The sequence below is a fragment of the Rhynchophorus ferrugineus genome, unplaced genomic scaffold (assembly GCF_030347505.1).
Source record: "Rhynchophorus ferrugineus isolate W39M unplaced genomic scaffold, kcgeb_rfMv2 rfM3, whole genome shotgun sequence".
In the NCBI taxonomy this organism is placed as follows: Eukaryota; Metazoa; Arthropoda; class Insecta; order Coleoptera; family Curculionidae; genus Rhynchophorus; species Rhynchophorus ferrugineus.
In genome coordinates, this window is record NW_027472582.1 from 6,819,768 (window position 1) to 6,843,483 (window position 23,716).

Below are 23,716 nucleotides of genomic sequence, written 5' to 3' on the forward strand. Positions count from 1 at the left end.
CGAATAAAATGGAATACTAATAAAATATTTATTAAAAAAGGGTATTTACAAGTAAACGGTTTCGTCTTATAATATAATAAATTATGATTGGCACAAAAATTATAGTGTTTCGTAATAAAATATATTTCGGGGAAAAAACAATGGAACAAAACAGAAACGCACATAACGCTTAACACGTAAAACGTTCAATACTGCAAATAATGTGTTCAATTTCATTTAGCCACTCATTAATAACGTTTAAAATTAATAAACGAGTAGGACCATCACATTTGAGATCGGTAACAGTTACATAACATACAAGATATGGTAAAAAAAGTCGAACTAAACGTAGGTTTTTTTAATTATATGAATTGAAATGGTCGGTATTTGTTGATGAATTGTCAGAAAATGTTAGTAATGGAAGTATATCAAACATGTCAGTGGAAGTATATGAGATATTACGGAAGAATTTGAAACATAGCTGATGTTTTAACAAAAATTCATAATGCTCAAATATGGTAGACCACTCTCTCAAGTGACGAGTCATCAGAGGAACTGCTGTATAGAGCAGATCTGTCAGGAATCTCCGTTTCATATCACTATTGATTAAATTGCTCTCCTATCTGAACACATATTTTAGATTTACTATAAAGCCAATACCCATAATCAACGTCAAATTCAAATGAATAATCACGTCAGTCTGGCATCTCAATACTAATTATTGGCAGCACGGGCTTCATCAGGTCCGCCTTCTTTATGTGAGTATTTTGTTTTTCACTCTGCTGTTCCAATTCAACACCATTGGGGCGCCGCTCCGTATGGTAAGCTATGTTGCCATATTCTTGTAATAATGGACAAGCACCCAGTATAAAGGAGCAAAAGTCTTTTCTGATGCCGAACCACCCTGTAAAAAAAAGCAATCAGAAATTAAAGGCATGAAAATCATGATATCTAAGCGCTACTCACATTTGTTTGCACCTTTAGCACTGAAAGACATCAATATTAGTGTCACAAAAGATATAAAAAGTGGGCTAACCACAGCTGTGTATGATATTCGGATATCTTCATCTAGTTTATTAGCTAATAATACCTGTAAAGTATAATTTTGATTATGTAACATCCTATATGCTGACCATGATCTACGTGAACTATATACATACTTGAAATATCAAAATAGGAATTACTAAGAATGTATAACCCAAAGCTGAATGAAAACTACTCCGTTTTTGTTGCGCACTAACCTCTGGGGTTCTCAGCAATATCGCTGCAAAGATAATGGTGTACAATACGCCTACCTGAAAAAAATTTCTGACTCATACCTATAAGTTAATACAAGCATTCATACTTACTAGTGATAAGCACATTACTATCCATAATGGCACAAAAACAACTTCCCAGGACCACCCAATAAATCCATCAAGTCTTAAAGCTAGGAATATAAATTGTAATATATTTACAGCACAGAATAGTTCCAACTAGAAAACATTATTTGAATTATTCAATAAATTATTTCAATTTTATTGCATTAAAGCTGGTGTACCTACCTCAAAACTTCTATCATGTTTGACAGCCCATATACAAATTGCTATGCTAACAATACTTATGAAGATTAATGGAATAAAAACTAATATCCATAAATGTCTAGATGATTCCAGTTTATCACACACTAACAATTCAAACATTAACAAAATCAAATGTAGTGCCAGTGATATTAGCATTGATTTATAATGAATGTAAGCTTCCCCTTCTAATCTAGAATGTAATCATTTAGTTATATAAATACATCATATGGCTAGCACATACCTGAAGTGAGGATATCTCCACCAAACATAACTTCCCACAGTTGCTCCTGAGATAACCAATGCTTTCCAAATCCATATTGGCGAAAATATTGTCCAATAAGACCAGTTTATGTTCTCATCTAGTTTTAATGCAAATAATATGGTAAAAGTTAACAAGCATGTGTGCACAACGAACTTGCTGTAACGAAAAATATATGTACTTTCATACACGTATCCGAACATTGCTTAATTTGCAAAACAAATTATTTACGTATATGTACACAAAATAAATAATCAAGGCTATATGAGCTATATTTTTTAAAATACAAAACCTCATGTTAAATAAAGTATCACTAAAAAAACATATTTACATACCTGGGATTAAAATCTTGAAAAAGGGTCTGCAAATTCATGTTCACCGAAGAAACGAAGCAATTTTGTTATCCATGTTTTTATTTTTAATTCAATGTTTTCTTAGTCTATCGTAAAAGTCAATGTCAACTGAATTAGGGATGTCGAAAATATATCGATATTTTTTTGACCTATATATCGATATTTTTTCAAAGAAATGAAATATATCTTAAACTATAAAAAACCGTTTATTCGTTCTTAAAGAATCTTTTAAATTGGTACTTAATTTTAAAGATTCATTAAATTATCTATAAATTAGCAAAAAATTATCGATATTTTTTTTGCATATATTAAATTTATTATGTATACTATGTTATAATATAACTTATCAATAAAATATATGAAAATATCACAGAGTACTCTCTCTTTAAGTGAGAGTCAAATTAAATTAAGTTATTTTTTGTATTAAAATGTCAGATTTAAAAACTGAATCTAATCCCTATATACTGTATATAATGTATATGATGTCATAAAATATTAATGAGTAAGTATATTATAAGAAGACAGCAGATCTCAATGAAAGCAAAATGATAGGTTAGAGGTGCAGATGACATTTACAAGAGAAACATAGGTGGTTTTGTTTACGTGTAATAATATAGAAATGCAGATTTAAGTGTTTATGTAATTCAGTTGACAAAGCAAAATAATGTGGACAGCTTGAGCAACATAACTTCATTACCAGTTTGTGTTGTATAATTGAAAAAATGGAGGACTTTGTAATGTTAATAATCTTGGCTGCTGTAATGACCGTTGGGTCATTTTTAGCCGGTTCTATACCGTTATTTTTTAGTTTATCGGAGGTATATAGCATTTATTTGTTTATAGGAGTTTTTAAAGGGCTGTCATTGGCAAAATCTTACTTTTTAGGATAAATTAAAGAAAACAACAGTGTTTGGAGCAGGTCTTTTAGTCGGAACAGCGTTGGCAGTTATTATACCAGAGGGTGCGAAATTTATTTGCTAATATTAAGTATACTAGTTCAGTTTTTTTGATAATTTAAGGTGTGAGATCCATGGTATCTGACCAGGACGTTGTACATGCTCATAACCAGTCTGATACACAAGAACACAGTGATCCTTTATCTGCAATAGGTATAAGTTTAGTGATTGGTTTTGTATTCATGTTAATTATAGATCAAGTAAGTAAGCTTGTTGCCTATTAATTACCTTATAATCATTCACTTTTTTAAAGGTTTCTCAAAGTAGGAATGAAAATCTAAATCCATCAGAAAGAAATGTAACTGCAACAATAGGTTTAGTTGTTCATGCTGCTGCAGATGGCATAGCTTTAGGTTTGTAAGCCTTTAATAATTTTTTGGTGACTTGGTGTTTAAACCGATACACATGACTAAACACAATCCAATAAAAATATTTTTGGATACAAAAAAATTGGTTAATCATTTTTAGGTGCGGCTGCTACTACTAGTCATGCTGATGTTGAAATTATTATATTCTTGGCAATTATGTTGCATAAAGCACCAGCAGCTTTTGGACTTGTAACTTTCCTGATGCATGAAGGAATAGAAAGGTAAGAAATGTTTTTGTTTTTAATTCTAACTTGGAGACAGTTTATTTAACACTTTATTAGTGTTAATTGTTCTGGAATAAGTAGCAATTAAATAGATGATAATTGCAATGTATACTTAGTATAAATATATAATACTGTATACTTAGTATGTAATAAACCTTATCTTAATTATTGGTGTAAGATTAAATATCTTTATTCAATATAAAAGTACATTATCAGTCTAAATGCTTTTTTAAGTATTTTGGGAGATGTGTCATAAAAACTTGTTTACCATTTAGAAAATCATACCTATTGTCTTAGGCCAATTTGTGCCGACGTAATTCGATTTATACCGATATGCATCGCTCAGATAAAAATCGGCCCCGGTTTATTTTTTTCAAATTCATTTATCTAGCAATACAAAATTGAAGTTGTCACATGATTTAAATTGTCATTAAAAATAATTTCTAAATTTCCTGCGATTTTGCACCTGGTGTGCACCATGGCTACCTTGAGAGAGTAGTTGATTTTCCAATACAGGATTTTTTCTGTATGGGGTATTGGAGCGGATGTCGATAATAGACTAGGATAAGATAATTTCTTTGAACTTTTACCTTTAAGTGGATTTACAATGCAAAAATAACAAGCTTTGTGATGGCCATTTGGTTCCCTCCAAATTCTTGGCACTGCAGACGTCATTTCATTCATGCAATTTTGCTTACATATATTAAGTAAACTCCATGCCCAACAAATTTTTATTTTTTTGTAGACCATTATAATATAATATAATATGCTATTATTTTGTGATATTATTTTAGGCAGAGAATTAGAAAACATCTGTTGATATTCTCCTTGGCAGCTCCATTATTAACGATAATTACGTATTTCGGAATAGGTCAGAAGCAGAAAGAGACGCTCAATTCTTTTAATGCAACAGGTAAGCCAAAATCGATTAAAATTTTCGGAAACATATAGTCTGACGGGTTATTTTTAGGAATAGCTATGCTTTTTTCTGCGGGAACATTTCTCTACGTGGCGACGGTACACGTTCTGGCCGATCTAATTCAGAAATCGCACGGTTCCGGTCACTACACCAAACTCCCGCAAACCCTGGAGGGGGGCAAGAGCGGGCAATCTCATTCGTCTGGTTCGCTGTCCATAACGGAGTTGGCGTTCCTAGTGGTGGGTTGCATATGCCCTTTGCTGTTATCGCTTGGTCACCACGACTAGGGTCAACGGATGAGATCACAAAACTGGTTCATTAAAAACGAAAGGGGAAAAAACAATTGAAGGATTTCGGTTTCCACAAAAAAAGGCACGCTTTAAGGAATGTCAGTGTGTTTTAGAGATTTTGAATCACCGTTCTAGAAATTCAACAGTATTTTTTAAATTATTTTACTATTTAAGTTCGCGAAAATAGTTGCGATATTTAATACTATTAGATGTCATCGAAAATTAAGCAATACGTTTTAAGATTTTTGGTTCCTATTAATTCAGAATGTAATAGTTGGATATATTCAGTCAGTTCAGTATAACCTGTCTTCATTAAAGAAATAATTATTAGATGAATCAGTTAAGTGAGTAACTATATATTTATAACATATACTCTATGAAGAAAAGGAAGAAATTGCCTATATGTATATACTGTGACTTAATTTTACAGTGCTAAATGCTATATATAAGAGTAAATTAAATTATAATTCCATTTCTGTATAAGTATTAATATAGGCACGGTTAAAGCAGATTGATTAGTCGATAATTTTATGTACATAATGGTTACAGTTGTATTATCCACGTTAATTTTTATATTCTTGGGTCACGCCAATTACATGAATAATGTCTACAGAAATTTACTTCTATATTCCCAAACACTTTGTGCCAAGATGCAGAGTTTGTTTTTTTATTTATTGAGGTTTATATTTTTATAAGGTCAATTATTTTACAATAAAATTACATCGTAATAAGTATGTCTCATTTTTTCACCAAAAAAAGTTGAAGAGCATTAGTTTTAGCAATTTAAATTAACTCGACAAAAACCAGAACTTCATTCCAAAAAAAGTATCAAGTAAATAAAAACATTTGAATATTAGCAGTATTTTTTTTCTAATTAATTAGATAATGTACACATAAATTTAGTTTTGTTCCTCAACACTGTGTGCCAAGATGGAAATGTTTTATTTATTTATTGAGGTGTATATTTTTGTAACATCGATTATTTTACAATAAAATAAAACTCTTAAATAAATATGTATCATTCTTTCAGTTGGTTAATGTATTCACAAAAAAGCAATTGAGCATTAGTTTTAATGATTAATTTTAAAAGATCAGAATAGTTGAATATAAAAAATATTAAAAAGAATTGAATATCAATATTCGCAGTAATATTTGGATTATAATCAAATGAATACACCGACTTTTTATATATTTATGTAAGTGATACTTTACAATGAAACCAAATTGTAAATTAACATATCTTAAAAAAAAGGAATTGAAGAGCATTAGTTGTGATTTTAACAAAATGTACAGCTTCTTCTTCTTCTTTCCAACAGAGTGACAAAAGAAATAAAAAACAGTTGAATATTACTTCAGAATACTAAAATATAAGAAACCACTTTGATACTTTCATCAACTATTCTCAAATTTAGCATTGGTTATATATGACACAAGATGTCATTTTGAAATAGAATGGCAATTCATAGACAGTTTGGTACTAAACAAACGAAATTAAAAAAAAAAGAGTGTCCAACACTGAAGCCGAATTGTTCATTTGGAATAACGACTCATCATCGATCGGTAAAGTTTCTCTACGGTAATTTTTCAATTGGTCAATTTAAACTTGAAGGGAATTCATAACTGTAACGATATATTTTTTTGTTCATGTTATCATTGTATCTTATAACTATATATGTAAAAAAAGAACTATTTTTGAGATTTTTGGTTTTCATTGAAACTTCCAGTATATAAAAGCACTCTTTTTTTGCTGAATATATTTAGCCGTTTAGCTAAAATATGTTACCTGTTGTGAAAAAATAAAACAACTGTTATGCATTTAAATTATTTTAATCTAGTAAATCTTAAATAATTACAAATCAATAACAACAAACAAATGAAAGGGGAAATTGTTAAAATAAATAAGAACAAAAAAGACGGCTGCGTCTTTTCTCAACAAAAAAAATCAAAATAAACAAGTAAAACTGTATAAATGCAATGGTCTACAAAAAAGGCCGGAAGGAACCTCAACCTAACCCGTTCACCAAAACAAAATATAACTAAAACCAAAATAAATAAAAGTCCTGGGTCATCACCATTCGGTTCCTCCCATGGCTGTACAAAACTTCGTAATGGTTTTTCTTTTCAAGTATAACAATTATAAAAATAAGTTAGCTCATTGTGGTACCCTAATTTTCCAAGAATCACATTATCGGGCCCGAGAGGGTCCATATTCGATTAAAACAAGCCGTCATCATGCCACTATTCTAGTTTGTGCTATGCTATAGTCCAGTCGATTTGCCCGCTTGTTTTAAACGATCCTTAATTCTTGTTCTGTCATGTTGAAAAAACGGGTATTCATATAAACATCCGCATTTTGTACTTGTTTGTTTATAATATACATAAGAAACCGTATATAACTATAATATCGGAATATATCTATTTTATCTTAGGATATTTTATTTTACAAGTGTTCATTATTATATATATATACACATATTTTAGTACAATATATAATCATGTAATAAATATTATTACATATAGAAATAACCTTCTTTAAAAAGTTTTAAAAAACTTACAGCTGCTGTATTTATCAGATCTGGGTTTTAATTCCATATATGTTTGCTAAGCCTACTCTATCACCGTTACGTGATTTAATCAACGTTCTCCATGGAGCCGAGCAGCGACAATTTTTTTATGACTTCCGCCTTCTGGTTATCGTTCAGTTTCTCGATCAAGACGTCGATGGCGTCAAGAGTCATGTCTGGACAGTCCTAAAAATAAAAACGATTTAGATATCAAATAAAAACAACAACAAAATAATCTACATAATAATAAAAATAAATACAATATAACAATGTCAAAGGGGCTTGATATAAAAAAGTAGAATGTCAAATAAATGTCAACTTATAGCAACAAAAACAATGTAAAACAGTCGAATATCATGACATTATTGATAAATGATATTCTAGAATAATATAATACATAAATTAATTGAGATATGAAAAAAGTAAAAATATTTGAATAGGAAACGCCATTCTGGAAAAAAAAACCGAAACAACACTAGATACTTACTTCTAACAATAGTTTGATTTGATTTAGACCGGAGTCCTTCTTAACAGCATGAATGTTATGACTGATAATTGATCTGTCAGCGGGTCGGCTGAGTTGGTCCTCTAACCATTCGACTACCACCTCGTTTTTGTCCCACTTATAGCTCTGAAAAAATGATACGGTAATAATAAGACTTCTAATCAGGTCCTCTCGGTAATAGCAAAACAAACCTCGGTGGCTCCTTTATCTTCTATGAACCATCTCCTGAGCATGGACTCCCCCTGGCCTAAAGCTATTTCGGGTTGCGCCTCCAGCAAAGCCTTGATAATTCTGTCCTGAAGCAATCGCCGCCTCAGTCTCCAGTAGAAGTGGTTCCTGGCCCGCTTCCATGGTACTATATCCTGTTATAAAAATTAATTAATAATCTGCGTATAACAGGTCAATTGAAAAGTTCCCGGCCTGACACTGTATAAATTTGATAGCTGTCGGATCATTAGTTTGGTAATTATAGCATTTTTGTTATTGTCAAAAAAATGGATAAAAAGAATTTCGCGCGTTGATAAAATATTGCTTTTTGAAGGGAAAAAATAGAGTTGAAGCAAAAACTTGGCTTGATGCCGAGTTTCCGGACACTTCCCCCACGAAAATCAATCAGGATTGGTATGCTAAGTTTAGACGTGGTGAAATGAGCACCGAAGACGGTGAACGCAGTGGACGCCCTAAAGAGGTTGTTACCGACGAAAACATTTAAAAAATCCACAAAATGATTTTGAATGACCGTAAATTGAATTTGAATGAAATAGCAGACACTCTAAAGCTATCAACTGAACGTGTACATCATATCATTCACGAATATTTGGGTATGAGAAAGCTCTGTGCAAAGTGCAAAGTGGGTGCCGCGCGAGCTCACTTTTGACCAAAAACAACGACGAGTTGATGATTCGGAGCAGTGTTTGAATATGATCAAGCGTAATAAACCCGTGTTTTTGCGTCGATATGTGACAATGGATGAAACATGGTTCCATCATTTCACTCCGAAGTCCAATCGACAGTCATCCGAGTGGATTGCCTCGATGAACCCGCTCCAAAGCGTACGAAAACGCAACAGTCGGCTGGCAAGGTTATGGCGTGCGTATTTTAGGATGCGCATGGAATAATTTTCATTGATTACCTTGAAAAAGGAAGCACCATCAACAGCGACTATTACATAACGTTATTGGACCGTTTGAAAGACGAAATCGCCGAAAAACGGCCGCATTTGAAGAAAAAGAAAGTGCTGCTTCACCAAGAAAATGCACCGTATCTAAAAATCCATGTATTGGGCTTCGAATTGCTTCCTCATCCACTGCATTCTCTAGATCTGGTCCCCAGCGACTATTTCCTGTTCTTAGATCTCAAAAGAACGCTCGCTGGGAAGAAATTTTCGTCGAATGAAGAGGTGATCGACGAAACTGAGGCTTATTTTGAAACAAAGGACAAATCGTATTACAAAAATGGTATCGAAAGGTTGGAGGGTCGCTATAATCAGTGTATCACCCTCGAAGGGGGACTTTTCAATTGACCTACTAAACAAAAGGTTTTAAGAAATTTTACTATTCCTGTAAGAGTGATTTTCATTTTTGTTGTAATTATTGCAGAATATCTTCTTTTGGAGTGTTTTAAAAGTTAAATTTGTGACGAGGGCGAAAATTATATTACGATATCTGGAAACAAGAGAACTTTCAATGGTCTTTTCTGTGTCTATGGTTTGGTAAGAGTCTACATGTATGATATCAGATTTGTCAATAATAAATGAAGAACCAGAAAAAAAGATGATCAACCGTCTAGATTGAGTTAATTGGAGTTGAAGGAGAGCCTGATGTAATTCCTAGCATCAATGTCACAGTAATGGCATTTTCCACAGAATAGTTCCCTAGGTTTTTTACAAGAGAGATACCAAAAGACAGCTTACTTTATGGGCCACCATAAATTAATTCTTTGTAAATCCAAACTCTTTTCTCCAAAAAAAAAACATGCCGTCAAAAACTAAAGCTAACGAAATATTTTCTGAATACGTTCATTTTTTAATGCAGTGAACATGTAATTTTATTTTTTAGTGGTATTAAACTTGAAAAGCGGATTACTTCCTCGCAAGCCTAATATTGTTTGTGTACTTACTGTTATGGTGCCTTTCTCCAACATTCTCTCTGGTGTATCATGGAGATCGGCGAAATGTAACGAGACTTGATGATACATCGGTATGAGGAGGGCTTCCCTCTCTTTGACCTTCTGCTCTAATTCCTTCAGTTCTTTGGGCTTTTCTCGCTCAGGTGCTGGCTGTACTGGTGTTATGCTCGATGATCTGTGTATTTAATAACAACCTTTAGTTTACATCGGTATATATATATATTTTTTTTTGATGACTGACCTTTCTCTCACGGGTTGGCCTTCTTGCATCTTCTTAATGAGCACATCTAATTCCCTCAGCTCCGGATCCAACCTGTGCATGGTCTTGATAAGGTCCTTCTTTTTGTATTTGACTTCGACTATGCCCTCGGGTTCCAGGACGCCGCCTCGAGAGGTGGGGTCCGCGTACATCTCCATGTATCTGGAGTTGATGGTGGGATCGACGACAGCCCACGCGCCTCCTCTCAGTTCTCCATTGGGAGGGATGTATACGATGATCGGCTGAGTGTACCGCCTCAATCCGTCGACGATATACGCGCCAAATTTCATGATTTCTTCGTACATGTCTAAAGAAAGATCGGTTTGGTTACTTTCGGTAAGAAAATAGAATTTCTATCCAATATCTAAAGCATTGTTATGATCACTGGATAAGAATTGATGCTGGGTCCCAATATATCGATGAAATTACCTTTCATGCCACCGCTGAACCCTCTCCAGTTGGCGAAAATGAATAACGGTAGATCTTCTTTAGAAAAGTCTTGAATCGACTGAGCAGTTTTATACGCAGAATCCGGGAACCATACTATTTAAATTAAAACCAATCATTAGCGATCTATGTGTCTATCAGCTACAACAACGTAAAATACCTTGACCAGCCTGAGAAACAGTCTTTGCTTCCGAATCTAAGTTGGCCGGGTCGGCAGGTAAGTTTAGTTCCACGGTTCTGGTTTCAACAGCTATTACGCCGACAGGTATGCCTCCTAGCTTGGCTCGACCAGACACTACGGTTTGCGCCCAGGGTCTTAGTATTTCGTCCCAGGAACCGCGATCGAAGAATCCCGATTCCCACACCGTGGGATCCGTGGGGCATTCTCTACCAGCCAACATCCATCTGGAAACAGAAAGCAACGTTAATGTAATTCAGTACATTAAAATACAAAGAGGGCGCTAGAATTTCTCTTGTTGAGATTCGTCAAAAAGTGTATGAGAGGTTTTACTGCCTCTACCATAGTTGGCAACATAGATTTATCCATAAAATATGCTTTTAAATTATTTCCAAAATAAAGCAAATTAATTGAAATCAACATCTGTTTATTTATTACTATGGTTCTGTTCTTTACCTTATAAATCGCTTTATAAATTGCATTTATCATATTTAAAAACAAACGAGTGTAGTAATGAATGTTACTACTTGATATAATCATTTTATAATTTAACAAATTTAAAAACAAAATAGTGCAATAATGAATGTTATGAAGATTGAATATTAAAAAATTGATTAACTTATTTTGTGAAAACTCGAATTAAAAAAAAACGCTATGCTATCAAAGTTAAAACAAAAATTGGGAAGGAGAGTATAGAGGATATGTTTACTAGTTTCTTACCTGGGATCATACGGGGCTTTGGTCGGTACGTAATCGATATCCCTGTTGATTGGATCGGCAGTTTTTATTATAGGCAGTGGCGACATTTTATCTTTAGGAACATAGGAGAGCCATTTTAGGATAGTGGAAATTCCATCTAAGTAACAAAAAATGTATAAATATAACTATCGTTCTATTACTTTAGATAATTTTCAGTACCTAAATCGGATTGTTCGGTTTTGTGTGAAATTCCATTATTATACATGATCTGAATACCACCCAATTGATTATTTGAAGCATATACCTCTCTGCCTAGCAATTTGTTTAAGGCACTATATCTGTAGGGTTGCAAAAAATTAGTTGATTTCAAGTACATCAATAAAAATAACGTACCCTGTGAGCACTATGTAGGAGTTTTCGATTTGGATTAACCTCTGCCCCAATCTGACTAGATACGAACCAATACCGATAGCTCTGCAACTAACCATAGAGATGGTGACAATTTCATCATAGGCAGCTGAGGTCTCGCCTAAAATAAATTAAGAACATCAGTACGTTGAAGATTTAAAAAGTAGTAAGTAGTAGTAAAACTTTGGTTCCGCTACTTTTCCTAGCTCAATAGTAAATATTATTTACCTGCAATCATGCCAGCATATTTCAAATTCTCCACGCCCAGACCATCTTCCTTCCCAATAATGTCGGTTATTTTATAGCGAGATTCGCCCTCGTCATCAATTAATTCGGCTCTCACCTGTAAAATTAGATTTAGTTAGTCGATTTTCGTTAATTATAGCAATTCTAACTCACAGAATTAAAGGGACTGATCTTGGCATAGTCCTCCGGCGTCAAATACAGGTATTTGAACCCTTTTTCTTGGTCGTTCTCGTCGATCCAAGCGATATTGTATAGGTTCTTCACCTCTTCCGCTAGACCGATCCTGGCTCCAGAGTTAACCGAAATGTAAATCCTCGGTATCTTCAGTTTCCTCGCTAGCTCCGAGGCCAGTCCGTAAACCTTCACGAAAAGTAAAAACACTGAATACATTTCCAAGCTAAATATTGAAAACCTTCATGGAATGAGCTTATATCATCTCATTAGTTTAGAATCCGCTAATATAAAATATAGGAAAAGTATGCTTTATAGACTATAAAAAACAAAAGAAAGAGAAAAAGTTGTACCGCTATTGATATACCAACTAAATATGAATTGGAAAAAGCAATAAAAAAGAGAAAATAAGCGTAACAAAAATTTAAAGAATGTCAAATAAGCTACCGAAGTTTTAGTTCAGAAGGAAATATTTTTATGACAATATAGTATTATAGCGTTAATATATAGAATATTCTTAATATTATATAGAGAAAGTTAATATATTCCAACATAATTGTTAAATGAAAACCCTCTGTCTTTGATGAAATGTGTAGAAAAAGATTAGATTGTCGGGAAATTAGACTAAATGTTACTTATGCCCAGAAAAAATAATGAGACAAGTTAAAGAAAAAATTGTCAATAAATTTGCTTGTTACATTTTGACAAATTAAAATAATTGCGATTCGACAATATAAATCTAGTAGGAATGGTTTTAATTAAAATATTAAAGTCAAAATCAAAAGGATTGTTAGTTTCTGTGCCATTTTGCATACATTTTGTTGAAATATTAATAAAAAAACTCACTTTATCCTCTCTGGGACCGAAGGAACCAATCTTGTAAGTTAGGTCGTTGGCGATCACTATTATATCTCGACCCCCTGGATATTCCGGTGTGTACAAGGTCAGTCTCCAGGCCACCATCCCCACGTTGTTTTCTCCTAATAGATAAATTAATACGTACATTTTTCCGAAATAATGTGTTTCTAATGCGAAAAAATACCTGCTACTCTTTTCTGTTCGACGAGTCTTGTCTCTGTCTCAACGTCGAGAACCAGTTCGACAAAGTCCATCATTTTGTCGGGGATTTCCACGGTCTCGGACACTTGTTGGCTGTAATGTTTCCACTGCAGATCCACCATTTGACGGAACATTTCGGGATAATCGTAAACGTACGTAGTGCCGTTACTTTGAGCTTGGAATCTGGAAACGAAGAAACACTAGTTAGTTTTTTTGAGGATTCTTGAAAAAAATATCGATATTTTCTAGATTTATTATTAAGACGACAAAAAAAACTGGTCAGATTTTTGAAATATATTCATTTATTTGAAAGTATTGATATTCCTTTAAAAATTTGCATATTTTTTAGATTCATCATTTTGACAAAAACTAAAAAATGTCGACCAGTTAAAATATATGAGATTATTGATGTTTGGAAAAAATATCAAGCATTTTGTTATTATGAAGGGCAAAACGGTTATTGATTTTAAAAAATATGCGTTTATTGGAAAAAATATCGACAAGCCTAGCTGAAATCATTTAAATTTAGTATTCATGATGTAATTTCAATACAAAATTCGACTTAGGACTAAGGATTAAATAAACTGACCTCTTCTGTTGAAGGTAGTCCTTGGCGAGGTAAGGCGTAGAAATAGGCAAACCGTGCATAGGACCTTGTTTCTTTCCGTAGGCCTGGAATCTGATTTCGCCTGATTCTGGGTCCACCACTTCAGTGTACATATTGATATCCAGATAGTAACCGCTGTCATTGGCTAAACATAAGCGTATTGGGGTTGTAGGTGCGTTTGGTGCAGATCTGCAAATATCAATTAAACAGTAATAGTTAAATGTTTCAAGGATATGAGCTTGACGAAGATGATAATGACGAAAATTACCTGATTAAGACTTTAATTTCAGCTTGAAGCACTCTCAATTTCCACAGCCTGGGTCCGTATCTCAGCACGGTGTTGGTGACTGCTTCTTCGATTTTAGCCGGATCCATGATAACCGTCGGTATGAAGTTGAGGAATATGTGGTTGCAATCGGTGCGCTTCGATTGTGGATGAGAAAACGCCACTTCCAGTTCGTCCATGGCCTCCAAGAGGACCCTTTCGCCTTCATTCTGGAGGTATTCGAACGACGCTTCTTTCGTTATCAAGTCTGAATGTCTTATGATGCTTCTGATGAAGAAACGATAATCCGTGACCTCTTTGCCTTGAGGGACTTTAGCTTTACCTGTAATGAATATTATTTGGAAACCCATACATTTAAAAAAAAAGAAAATATTTACCAAGATACAGATGCATTTTCTGGTTTGATGTTGGCAGGGCCTCTAGGTTATAGGACCTCATCCTGCTCAGCTCCAGTTGGAATGCGGCCGCAGGTTCTAAGTGCCGATAGATTTTGTCTTCAATGAATCCATCGCGTGCTCTAAAAATCAACGTTGGTAAGGAAAAGATTTTTCATCATTAAACAAGTCTTTCTCTAACCTGTAAGTGAAGAACTTGGGAAACTGCTTGTGTTTCAGGGGACTGAAGGTTATCCGCCTTATACCTCTGGTGAGGAGTTCCTCCTTGTGTTTTTTGCAGAAGTTGGCGAACATTTTGCTCATGGTTGTATCGTCTTTATCTCCTGCAATTACGCGTTCATTTCAATTGATGCGCAATGGAAAAATGGAAAGCGTACGAGTTACTTACCATCGTCTTTAATCCCAACATGTAAAATATGGGCTGGTTCGAGTATGACGTTCTCGTCATGGGTGGTAATTCTTGGCGCGTCCAAAGATAAGCTGACGTTGATGGACGTTGAATTTTTTCGAGACTCTGAGCCTACGGAATATATTATTTTAATATGCTATTGTCTACGAAACTTTCTAATAATACACGGTCCATACTGCTTTCAACTTTCAACTTTGTTTAATTTGGAAATTGATCAAGTACAAATCGACAATAATAATAAATTAATTTTGATTAAGATTGTACTTAAAAAAATCAATGCTATAGATTCAAAACTACTGATCAAATGTTATTGACTAATAAAAATCCGTCTTTACCTGATTCAACGGCGTTCAAGTCTCGCGTACTGATGGTGGCGGGGTTGGAGAAATCCTCGATCAAGTCCAATATCTCGTCAGAGTACTGATCGAACTGCTGGAAATTTTCAAAGGCGGCCATGCATCCGGTACGTTGGAAAGTGTCGATGATCGTAGGCGCATCCACCAATCTTCCGTCTAAAATTTATATTATTGACCATGAACTTGACTGAAGCAGTATTCTAACAGGATCGTACCTATTTCGATTTTTTCGCCAATATTAACTTTGACCAACCTGCTAGGATGACTAGAGGGCAACACAAATTGAAAATGCACTACAGGGATCTCGCCACTAAGCTCTAAATGTTGAAGGGTAGCAATTTCGTAGCTGGTATAAGCTCTCCTTACGTAGACCTGTTGAATTTAATCATAATTTTGATCGATAATTATTCAGCAATAACATCAACGTACCTCCAAAGCAGCACTGGACACGGTTCGGTTGGTGTGGTAGAAGAAATCATGCAAGATATCATAGATGGACGTTTCAGAGACGATGAGCTTCTGCAGATTTTCGGGATGGAATTCGTGTCCGTACATATCGACAGCGGACAAGAAAATGCTCTCCATCTGATTGTGACGCAATTCATAGGCCGGTTGATGAGCAGCAATCAGCACCTGGCGAGCTCTGGAACGAATCATAAACGATATAGCCCGTATTTCAACGGCGATGCTGAATCGGCTTACCTCAAAGCTACTCTGGAATGTTCACTCTTGTTTAGGGACGTCAACTCAGTCAGTACAGGGGCCAGTTCATCGGTTAGGCCTGGTTCGTTGGACCATAAGTGGTCGATCAGCATGGTGATCAGTAAATTCTTCTTAGCTACCTGCGAATGTGAGAATATTGTCGCAGACACAACCTGCATGTCGTCCTTGTTTTTATCCCTCAATAGGGACACACATTTGTCGTATGAACCTTGCTGGAACTGACTCTCAACGTCGTAGTACTGTTTCAGCAGGTCTTGAACAGCTGCCTTCATTCTACCTCTAATACCATTCCTATACCTATAATATGGATTAGATCATTTAGTTCTGGTTTACAGATTATGTTGTAATGTGGTCCTTACTTCTGCACTAACTGGACGATACCCTCCGTGGCCAGGAAGAAACCGTCCCTTTCTGATCTTTTACTGAACATCGCGGCATGTGTATCAATAACGCTGGCGATCTGCTGACTGGGGAATTGTGCCAAGACGGACGTTATGTTTCTCTCATAGAGCGTCATCAATCTTCTTATTTTCTTCTCAACAGCTATAGGTATACGCCCAGATATCGACGCCATCACTTCTTGGAGCTCCAATAATGGTAAACTAGGATCGCGTAGGGATGACATGAATTTTTCAATAATCTGAAATAGTAAATAAAAGATCAATTGTTAAAGATTCAAGAAAACCTGCGCGCAAGACTCTGTCCTGCACCTCTTGGAATGACAAATAGAGAAAAAATTGGGTGAAATATTCAAAGTCATAATATCCAGGTATGGATTACTATTTACAACCAAGTTAATATGAAAATTTGGTTAGTATTATTATAATTCAATATTACTCATCACAGTAATTTCCCTTAATTATTTCGTAATTTTCATAATGAAATAATGATAATGTTTTCAACATTGATGTAATTCCCATAATGTTTTATACCAAAATATTAAGGTCAATAATACCATTATGTGCTTACCTCTCTTAATCTTGGTATATTGTATGGATCAGGCAAACAGTAACCAGCCAAAGTATTTTCCAGCATCGCCTTGTAGATGTTGTGGATGTGATTCAGTTTCTCCGGGATTCCTATTGATGTCTCCATTTCAGGGAAGGGACCTAATAGATTAAAGGTTATAGAGATATTCTCTCATAACTCGGTGGTTGCATACCCTTGTACAGGACAGCTTTCGTTACGAGACTGGCGTCGTCCAGTTCCAAGTTTGCCAGGATGGATCCCGCATCTAACACCGCACCCGGTCTCTTTACGTATGTGATGACTCCAGCTTCGGTCGCCGTTAGTGTCATTACCATCTTCATAACTTCGATTTCCGCGTATGCTTGGCCCTACCAAACATTATTATTGCAGCATTGGCCGATCCCAAGCAATAAACTGTAAACTTACTTTAGTGACGTGTCCGCCATCTTCAAGCAAGAATCCTATTAATTTACCAGCTGATGGTGACCGGAGGATGGTGGGGTCGTTTTCTTTTTCAAAGACACACGTCTGATTGCCAATCACTATTCGATATCTAGGTGAAAAAAAATCATACAAAAACTGATATAATATATATATATATATATATATATATATATATATATATATATATATATATATATATATATATATATATATATATTATATAGTTTTATTGTTTACCTATCAACTTCCTCCTTCATGTATGTGGTAAACGATGAGCCATCAATAGAGAGCAAGATTCCTCCGTCGCTCAACCTGTGTACTTCGATCTCCTTGAAAGTACCGTTCATTTGCAAGAAATAGGTGTTGGGTCCGCTTTTCGTGGCTTGTACTTTGTATTTGTTACCGTTGTTGATCAGTTCTACATCAACTACGTTCGTTAAAGTGTTAGACGCTTGGACCTGGCCTTTTTCCAGTGAGTTAATAAAGTCTTGGAATGCCGACTCGATGGTCTTGTCGGCGATGTGTAAAGCTCCACAAACAACTGTAATAAAATCGATTTTATAGCTTCATTATTTAATGACGCGAATAGTAGTCTCGTACCGGCTAGCATAACATCAGGTTTCTCCGCTTGCACTTTCTCGGATATCAAGATGTCCAGCCAAGCAGTATCGATTGTATTTTCTTGGAAATCAACGGTCTCAAGAAGAGTGATGAGGTATTCCACGGTCGTTCTAAATAAAATTTAAACAATTTTAACAATGATCCCACCTCTATATCGTGGAGACTTACCGGAAATCTCCCCTGATACTCAGTTCTTTCAGAGCAATAACCAAATTCTCCCTCGCCTGTTCCCTGTTCTCACCCCACGAGAAACAATGACCGAACTGCGAATCGGCAAACTCGTGGAGACCACCGGATGCGGCTACGGAGAAGTAACCCCACACGTTCTTGGACGAGCGGAAGTTTAACTCCTGCACGGTTCCTGAACTGGGCTTGAATCCTGAATTAGGAATATTGATGTAAAGAGACTGCTATTAGTGAACGTGTAGAATGATGAGTTACCTTCGTCGGGATTCTCGGATGTGATCCTAGCAGCTATTACGTGACCCCAGGGCTGGGGTTTATGCCTGGGTTGGTCAAAATCGATTTCAGTCTTTCCCCAGGGTGATTCACCGTATAATAACCTGAGTGATGGATATCATAATGATGCAAATTTATCTTGTAGATTAATATCAGGACTAGAAGTTAATTTTTATCATGATCCATTTGCAAAAGTAAATAACAAATCAAATAAATAAACGATACTGATAAGAATTACTTCTTGGTCCTATGGTAAGTTAAATTTACCTAATGTCTTTTATGTAATGCAACGGTAGTCCCATCGCAATCTGAAGCTGGGCGGCGGGTAAATTGACGTCGGAGACCATCTCCGTGCAAGGATGCTCGACTTGAAGACGGGGGTTCAGTTCCAAGAAGTAGTAATCGCCGCTGGTCTCGTATAGATACTCGACCGTACCAGCTGATACATATCCTACCATTTTAGCTAATCTTACTGCTGCCTATCATGACAAACATCATATAAGTATCACGCATATGGTTTCACACGTGATGACGATACCTTTTCCATTTCCTCGAATACATCAGGACTGGCTATCGAGGCTGGCGCTTCTTCGATGATCTTCTGGTGCCTTCTCTGGATCGAACAGTCCCTGCCGAACAGAGAGATGGCGTTACCGTAGTTGTCCGCTAACAGTTGCACCTCCAAGTGGCGGGCGCCCCTGGCTAGTTTCATCACGAAGATGGGCGAACCCGGAATCTCGGTTTGCACCTACGGGAACCTTAACGTAAGTGGGTTTTTTATGGTATTTAGTCGTGTTGGTGTTACTTGTCGGAATGCGGCGTTGAACTCGTCGGCGTTCTCCACCTTCCTGATACCCTTGCCGCCGCCTCCTTCCGACGCCTTGATCATCACCGGGAAGCCGATCTTCTGAGCGGCCGTCAGACCTTCCTCGGCGGTGGCCACGCAACCTCTAGCGAACAGCTCCGAGGATATTTTGATTTTCTTGCCGGAATATTGAGCTTTAAGACCTGCGTTGATTTAAAGTTGATTAATGACGAGCTGAGGAGTTTACCGAGAGTTGGGGTGAGCCTTACCTGCACCAGACCAAGCTAACGTAGGAACGTCAGCTGTTTGGGCGACGATGGACGACGCGATCTTATCTCCCAGAGCCCACATAGCCTTCTCCGAAGGTCCGATGAACGTTATACCATTTTTGTGAAGGAGCTCCGGTAATTTCGGGTTTTCGGATGCGTGACCCCATCCAGCCCACACAGCCTGATAATTGTAGAAAATGCGGTTCAAATTGTATCCGTGGAACTCTCCACTGTTAACAGTAACTTACCTGTACTTGATACCTAATAGCAATGTCCACTATCAACTCGACGTTGGCGTAATTGTTGTTGTTGGTGCCTCCAGGTACCGGGACATATTGGTCAGCCATTTTGATGTACTCGGCGTTCGCCTTCAAGTCCTCGGGTGTCACCATCACCACGAAGCGGACCGCCCGCTCGTTCTTGAACATTTCGTAAGACCATCTTCTGACCGAACGCATACATTTTACAGCAGCAATTCCGTTGTTCGCTATGAGGACCTGCCAAAGATCAAAGGCCATTAGCAATTCGAATACCTTCATCAACATTATCACTATTAATATCAAGAATTACGCGTTGAGAATTTTTATTAATTAGTAGCGATTAACACTAGGTACTTTTCATGTTTCGTTTGAAAAAGTTTGCTGTCTATGTTTTTAAAGTGATTCTGATCAATCACATCTCCGATGTCAAGTTTGATTTATATGGTTTAAAACTGGTTTTATTATAGGCTATCAAGATTAGCCTTCACAGTTGAACTTAGTGATTTTAATGTCAATGAGAAAGAATGTCCAGGACAACGAATTATACACATTAAACGTGCAGAAGAACTTGTGGTCAAGCTAGAGTTTGAAGGATCAACGATTGGAGATGTTTTGCATAGGTTGGAATGAACCAAAATAAGGACAAATTTTTATTACATGAGTTACCAACAAGTATTAGATGTTAAAACCAAATGAAAGATCTTAGAGTCTTGTGATCATCAATTGTTATACTAAAAAATAATGAAACTCTCAACTAGTACGGAAAAATCCATCTAACAGTGAATAATACAGGCAAAGTCACATTCTTGCACAACGATGTAAATCCGCAACTCGCAATATCCAGATAGGAAGTTCTTAGAGCCAGTTGAGTAGGCTTAGAGTCTTCTGATTGTCTAGCAACAGTGAATGAATGAAGCATTAATAGACAAGTTGCAATATGCGTGAAACAGATACCATTGCAACCATCAAACAACCGTGCTTGGTACCTTATGATTATCAAGCAGCATGATCTGGCTAACACCTTCTTTAGTAACGCTAAAGTGTGAAAATTGACATAAATGGAAAATCACAAAACTGATGAGAAAAGTTCTAATTACTTAGTAATTAGATATACATTAATTAATAATTAATTAATGTACATATTTCAATGGAACCTAACTTTGACTCAAGGTTTATAACTAAAAGCTTATTGAATCGAAAATAGCAAAAATCAATTCCCGGGCCTACTATTTATTAATTTTCCTCTATTTGTCGTGAATGACTGTTTATTTGATCATTAATTTCTAGAATAAGACTTTTAGGGGATAAATGAAACTAAGCTCTACGCTCAATATTTGAATTTCCAAATTTGTTATATGTGTAAATATTTTATTATATTCTGAAACTGTTGTTTATATTAGCAAATCAATATTGCCGCTTACATATTATTGCATCATGAATTCCTATTCAAATTAAATTGTAAGACACGTTATGTTTGGAATTTACTCTTCCATTAAAACATAAATATTTAAATTATCACAAAATCATATGACAATGGTAAGTCTAAGACTGAATATTCTCTGTAAAAAAACATTTAGTTATGCTTTCCATAGCCCTCTTGTCAATGGACATACTGAGACGATTTTGAATCCTATATTGTTATATGTAGACAATATTATATATTAAATTATTTCATTAATAATTAAACTTTCATATAACCTTAGACTTTGTTAAAAATGCAAATATATCTACAAAATAATCATAAAATAAATACATTTTAATAATATATATGTAAAATAAAATATTTTAAAATTTGACGTTGATTCCAAAAATATAAAAAACAGACTAATAAAAAACAAATTTAATTTACATTAAAATACGTCTTATATCAAATAGGTTTCAATTTTATTCCTCTCTGTTTTGCCTTTAAAATTTCGATTATTAAATATAAACTATGAAATAAAATAGCTTGTGATACCTGACTTTTTTCATTATGTTTGAGTTAGAATATGTTACTGATGAGATCACAGTGCATTAAAATTAATCATTAATTAAAATAACTAAATTTTTTGTTTTTATTTATTCTACCTCTATATATAGATACTTATATGGTTTATAGATATTTTGAAAATATACCGTAATAGGCCTATAGTCTGTCAAAAAAACAGTTGAGAAATCTTTGTTAGTTTTATGCGATTGAAGTGACATATGCTGAATAATTTTTGAACAAACTAGGTTATGTTGGCAGTAGCGGTTTAATTATTTTATTAATAGCATAAGAATTGAGTTATTTTTTCGTTTCGTGTCGTTGAAGATATCTTTTTATGGATAATCTCCGGAATAGACTTTATTAAGTTAAGTTATATTATTGGTGATATTAGTTTGGTTTTGTTATTGAAAAAAGCAAACAAAAGTTTGATTACATTTTTAATTATTCGTTTTGTTTTGACTCAATTCGTTTACATTACAATTATTCCAGCATACATTTTGGTAAGTTTCGTTATATTAGCAATAATATCAGTTTAGTTTTGTTAAGGGTGTTTATGTTAATTGGTAATTGGTACAAATAAAAAAATATTTAGTTTTGAAGCGCTATGCTGTTTAGAGGTAATTTCGGTACAGGTATTGGTAAATAAGGTTATGTTATTATTGTCATTGTTTTTTTTTGTCTTAAGAATATTAAAAACATGTAAAACATACCTTGTTGATGACTTTGGTGCCGTCGAATTTCTTCACAAACTCTGCGGGTGTAGCAATTGTGAAATCCTTCTCTTGATGCCGGTTGCTGTGTAGCATCACAGTTCCCTGTGACATGGACGGCCTGGAAAACAATTAAGATAAATGTAATTGAGCAGCTTAATATTTTTTTGCGGGACTTTTAGTGAAAATTACATTGAAAACCTTAAATAAAATCGACGAGCGTCATCGATAGACCAACAAAGCTGACATAGACACAGTTTCGAACTACTAACCTTCTATCGTAAATTTTTTGGCACATTTGCTTCATTTCACTCCAAGAACAAAACTATTACCAAACGTTCAAATGTGTGACGTGACCAGCGTTCTTAAAACTGCCTATAACCACAACACCGAAAATTTCACCGCCTATTAGATAATATTGGCAGAACCACGGTAATAGATGATTGTGAGAAACGGTGACTAGTCGGCCAGAAAGTGGTCAGCAGCCCAATTGATCCAACACTGACCAAAGACGGACACGCCAAAACAAGATTCTAATTTTAATTGTTCGAAGTCGAGACGGGATTTCTCTTGAACATCGAAATAATTAAATCGATGAATAATGATGATGATTTAAATGATTTTTAAGTTGGGTCGTGTCGTTAGTGACGGGTCTCGTGACCACTTTCGAATCATTTGGCTGATATAGAACGGGACGCATATACATGTTATATATGCCTGTTATTTCTGACGCTTCCTCGGGTATTACATGTTGGAGTAGCTTCCGGACGTTTCCGCAGAATCTTATCTGCCATCCTCAGGTCTTGCTTCCTTTTGCTTTACTAATCAGTACACTTTCTATACAAAATTGCATACACTGTA

At 35.2% G+C, this 23,716-nt stretch overlaps 3 protein-coding genes across 7 annotated transcripts in view; 1 reads left to right on the plus strand and 2 right to left on the minus strand.

Annotated features, from left to right (window-relative positions):
• Positions 1–14: 14 nt before the first annotated feature.
• LOC143193838 (transmembrane protein 185B) lies at positions 15–2,262 on the minus strand. 2 transcript variants are annotated; one of them, XM_076400245.1, is made up of 7 exons: positions 2,136–2,262; positions 1,783–1,959; positions 1,524–1,731; positions 1,329–1,454; positions 1,140–1,274; positions 946–1,069; positions 15–883 (listed from the first exon to the last, which is right to left on the minus strand). In XM_076400245.1, exons 1-7 carry the CDS (start codon positions 2,171–2,173, stop codon positions 675–677), a joined length of 1,017 nt encoding a protein of 338 aa, XP_076256360.1. In that variant the 5' UTR covers positions 2,174–2,262; the 3' UTR covers positions 15–674. The 2 variants fall into 2 exon arrangements, with proteins under 2 accessions (XP_076256360.1, XP_076256361.1); XM_076400246.1 differs by having other exon boundaries at positions 1,524–1,726; positions 2,136–2,241.
• A 427-nt stretch (positions 2,263–2,689) lies between these two features.
• On the plus strand, positions 2,690–5,922 carry Zip102B (Zinc/iron regulated transporter-related protein 102B). The gene is made up of 7 exons (XM_076400257.1): positions 2,690–2,971; positions 3,039–3,114; positions 3,173–3,309; positions 3,363–3,462; positions 3,578–3,698; positions 4,496–4,614; positions 4,672–5,922. The coding sequence occupies exons 1-7, from the start codon at positions 2,876–2,878 to the stop codon at positions 4,905–4,907; spliced, it is 885 nt and encodes a 294-aa protein (XP_076256372.1). The 5' UTR covers positions 2,690–2,875; the 3' UTR covers positions 4,908–5,922.
• Positions 5,923–6,718: 796 nt separating this feature from the next.
• The window catches only part of ACC (Acetyl-CoA carboxylase), a 72,096-nt gene continuing 55,098 nt past the window's right edge, over positions 6,719–23,716 (minus strand). For 3 of the 4 annotated variants that reach the window (XM_076400250.1, XM_076400249.1, XM_076400248.1), the window contains 37 exons: positions 22,856–22,976; positions 20,165–20,413; positions 19,917–20,097; positions 19,648–19,850; positions 19,381–19,590; positions 19,110–19,321; positions 18,825–18,946; positions 18,552–18,762; positions 18,363–18,493; positions 18,000–18,303; positions 17,745–17,871; positions 17,512–17,686; positions 17,319–17,458; positions 16,709–16,989; positions 16,329–16,646; positions 16,056–16,269; positions 15,842–15,998; positions 15,606–15,782; positions 15,250–15,381; positions 15,043–15,184; positions 14,844–14,983; positions 14,449–14,788; positions 14,163–14,369; positions 13,557–13,756; positions 13,361–13,494; positions 12,497–12,703; positions 12,326–12,440; positions 12,083–12,218; positions 11,909–12,027; positions 11,711–11,846; positions 10,973–11,217; positions 10,795–10,908; positions 10,348–10,672; positions 10,098–10,281; positions 8,171–8,341; positions 7,962–8,105; positions 6,719–7,660 (listed from right to left, as the gene is read on the minus strand). In XM_076400250.1, the coding sequence (XP_076256365.1) occupies positions 7,541–7,660; positions 7,962–8,105; positions 8,171–8,341; positions 10,098–10,281; positions 10,348–10,672; positions 10,795–10,908; positions 10,973–11,217; positions 11,711–11,846; positions 11,909–12,027; positions 12,083–12,218; positions 12,326–12,440; positions 12,497–12,703; positions 13,361–13,494; positions 13,557–13,756; positions 14,163–14,369; positions 14,449–14,788; positions 14,844–14,983; positions 15,043–15,184; positions 15,250–15,381; positions 15,606–15,782; positions 15,842–15,998; positions 16,056–16,269; positions 16,329–16,646; positions 16,709–16,989; positions 17,319–17,458; positions 17,512–17,686; positions 17,745–17,871; positions 18,000–18,303; positions 18,363–18,493; positions 18,552–18,762; positions 18,825–18,946; positions 19,110–19,321; positions 19,381–19,590; positions 19,648–19,850; positions 19,917–20,097; positions 20,165–20,413; positions 22,856–22,976 (6,844 nt within the window). In that variant the 3' untranslated portion in view covers positions 6,719–7,540. Of the gene's footprint in view, positions 7,661–7,961; positions 8,106–8,170; positions 8,342–10,097; positions 10,282–10,347; positions 10,673–10,794; positions 10,909–10,972; positions 11,218–11,710; positions 11,847–11,908; positions 12,028–12,082; positions 12,219–12,325; positions 12,441–12,496; positions 12,704–13,360; positions 13,495–13,556; positions 13,757–14,162; positions 14,370–14,448; positions 14,789–14,843; positions 14,984–15,042; positions 15,185–15,249; positions 15,382–15,605; positions 15,783–15,841; positions 15,999–16,055; positions 16,270–16,328; positions 16,647–16,708; positions 16,990–17,318; positions 17,459–17,511; positions 17,687–17,744; positions 17,872–17,999; positions 18,304–18,362; positions 18,494–18,551; positions 18,763–18,824; positions 18,947–19,109; positions 19,322–19,380; positions 19,601–19,647; positions 19,851–19,916; positions 20,098–20,164; positions 20,414–22,855; positions 22,977–23,716 lie in introns of all 4 variants that reach the window. The other variant, XM_076400251.1, reaches the window with a different exon arrangement.

Excerpts from the sequence above, each read along its gene's own strand:
- LOC143193838 (XM_076400245.1), bottom strand. The coding sequence starts at position 2,173 with ATGAATTTGCAGACCCTTTTTCAAGATTTTAATCCCAG. Across the intron at positions 1,732-1,782 it reads TGGAGATATCCTCACTTCAG|ATTAGAAGGGGAAGCTTACA; the intron begins GTATGTGCTAGC and ends ATTACATTCTAG. Across the intron at positions 1,070-1,139 it reads TTCCTATTTTGATATTTCAA|GTATTATTAGCTAATAAACT; the intron begins GTATGTATATAG and ends TATACTTTACAG.
- Zip102B (XM_076400257.1), top strand. The coding sequence starts at position 2,876 with ATGGAGGACTTTGTAATGTTAATAATCTTGGCTGCTGTAATGACCGTT. Across the intron at positions 3,115-3,172 it reads GGCAGTTATTATACCAGAGG|GTGTGAGATCCATGGTATCT; the intron begins GTGCGAAATTTA and ends TGATAATTTAAG. Across the intron at positions 4,615-4,671 it reads CAATTCTTTTAATGCAACAG|GAATAGCTATGCTTTTTTCT; the intron begins GTAAGCCAAAAT and ends GGTTATTTTTAG.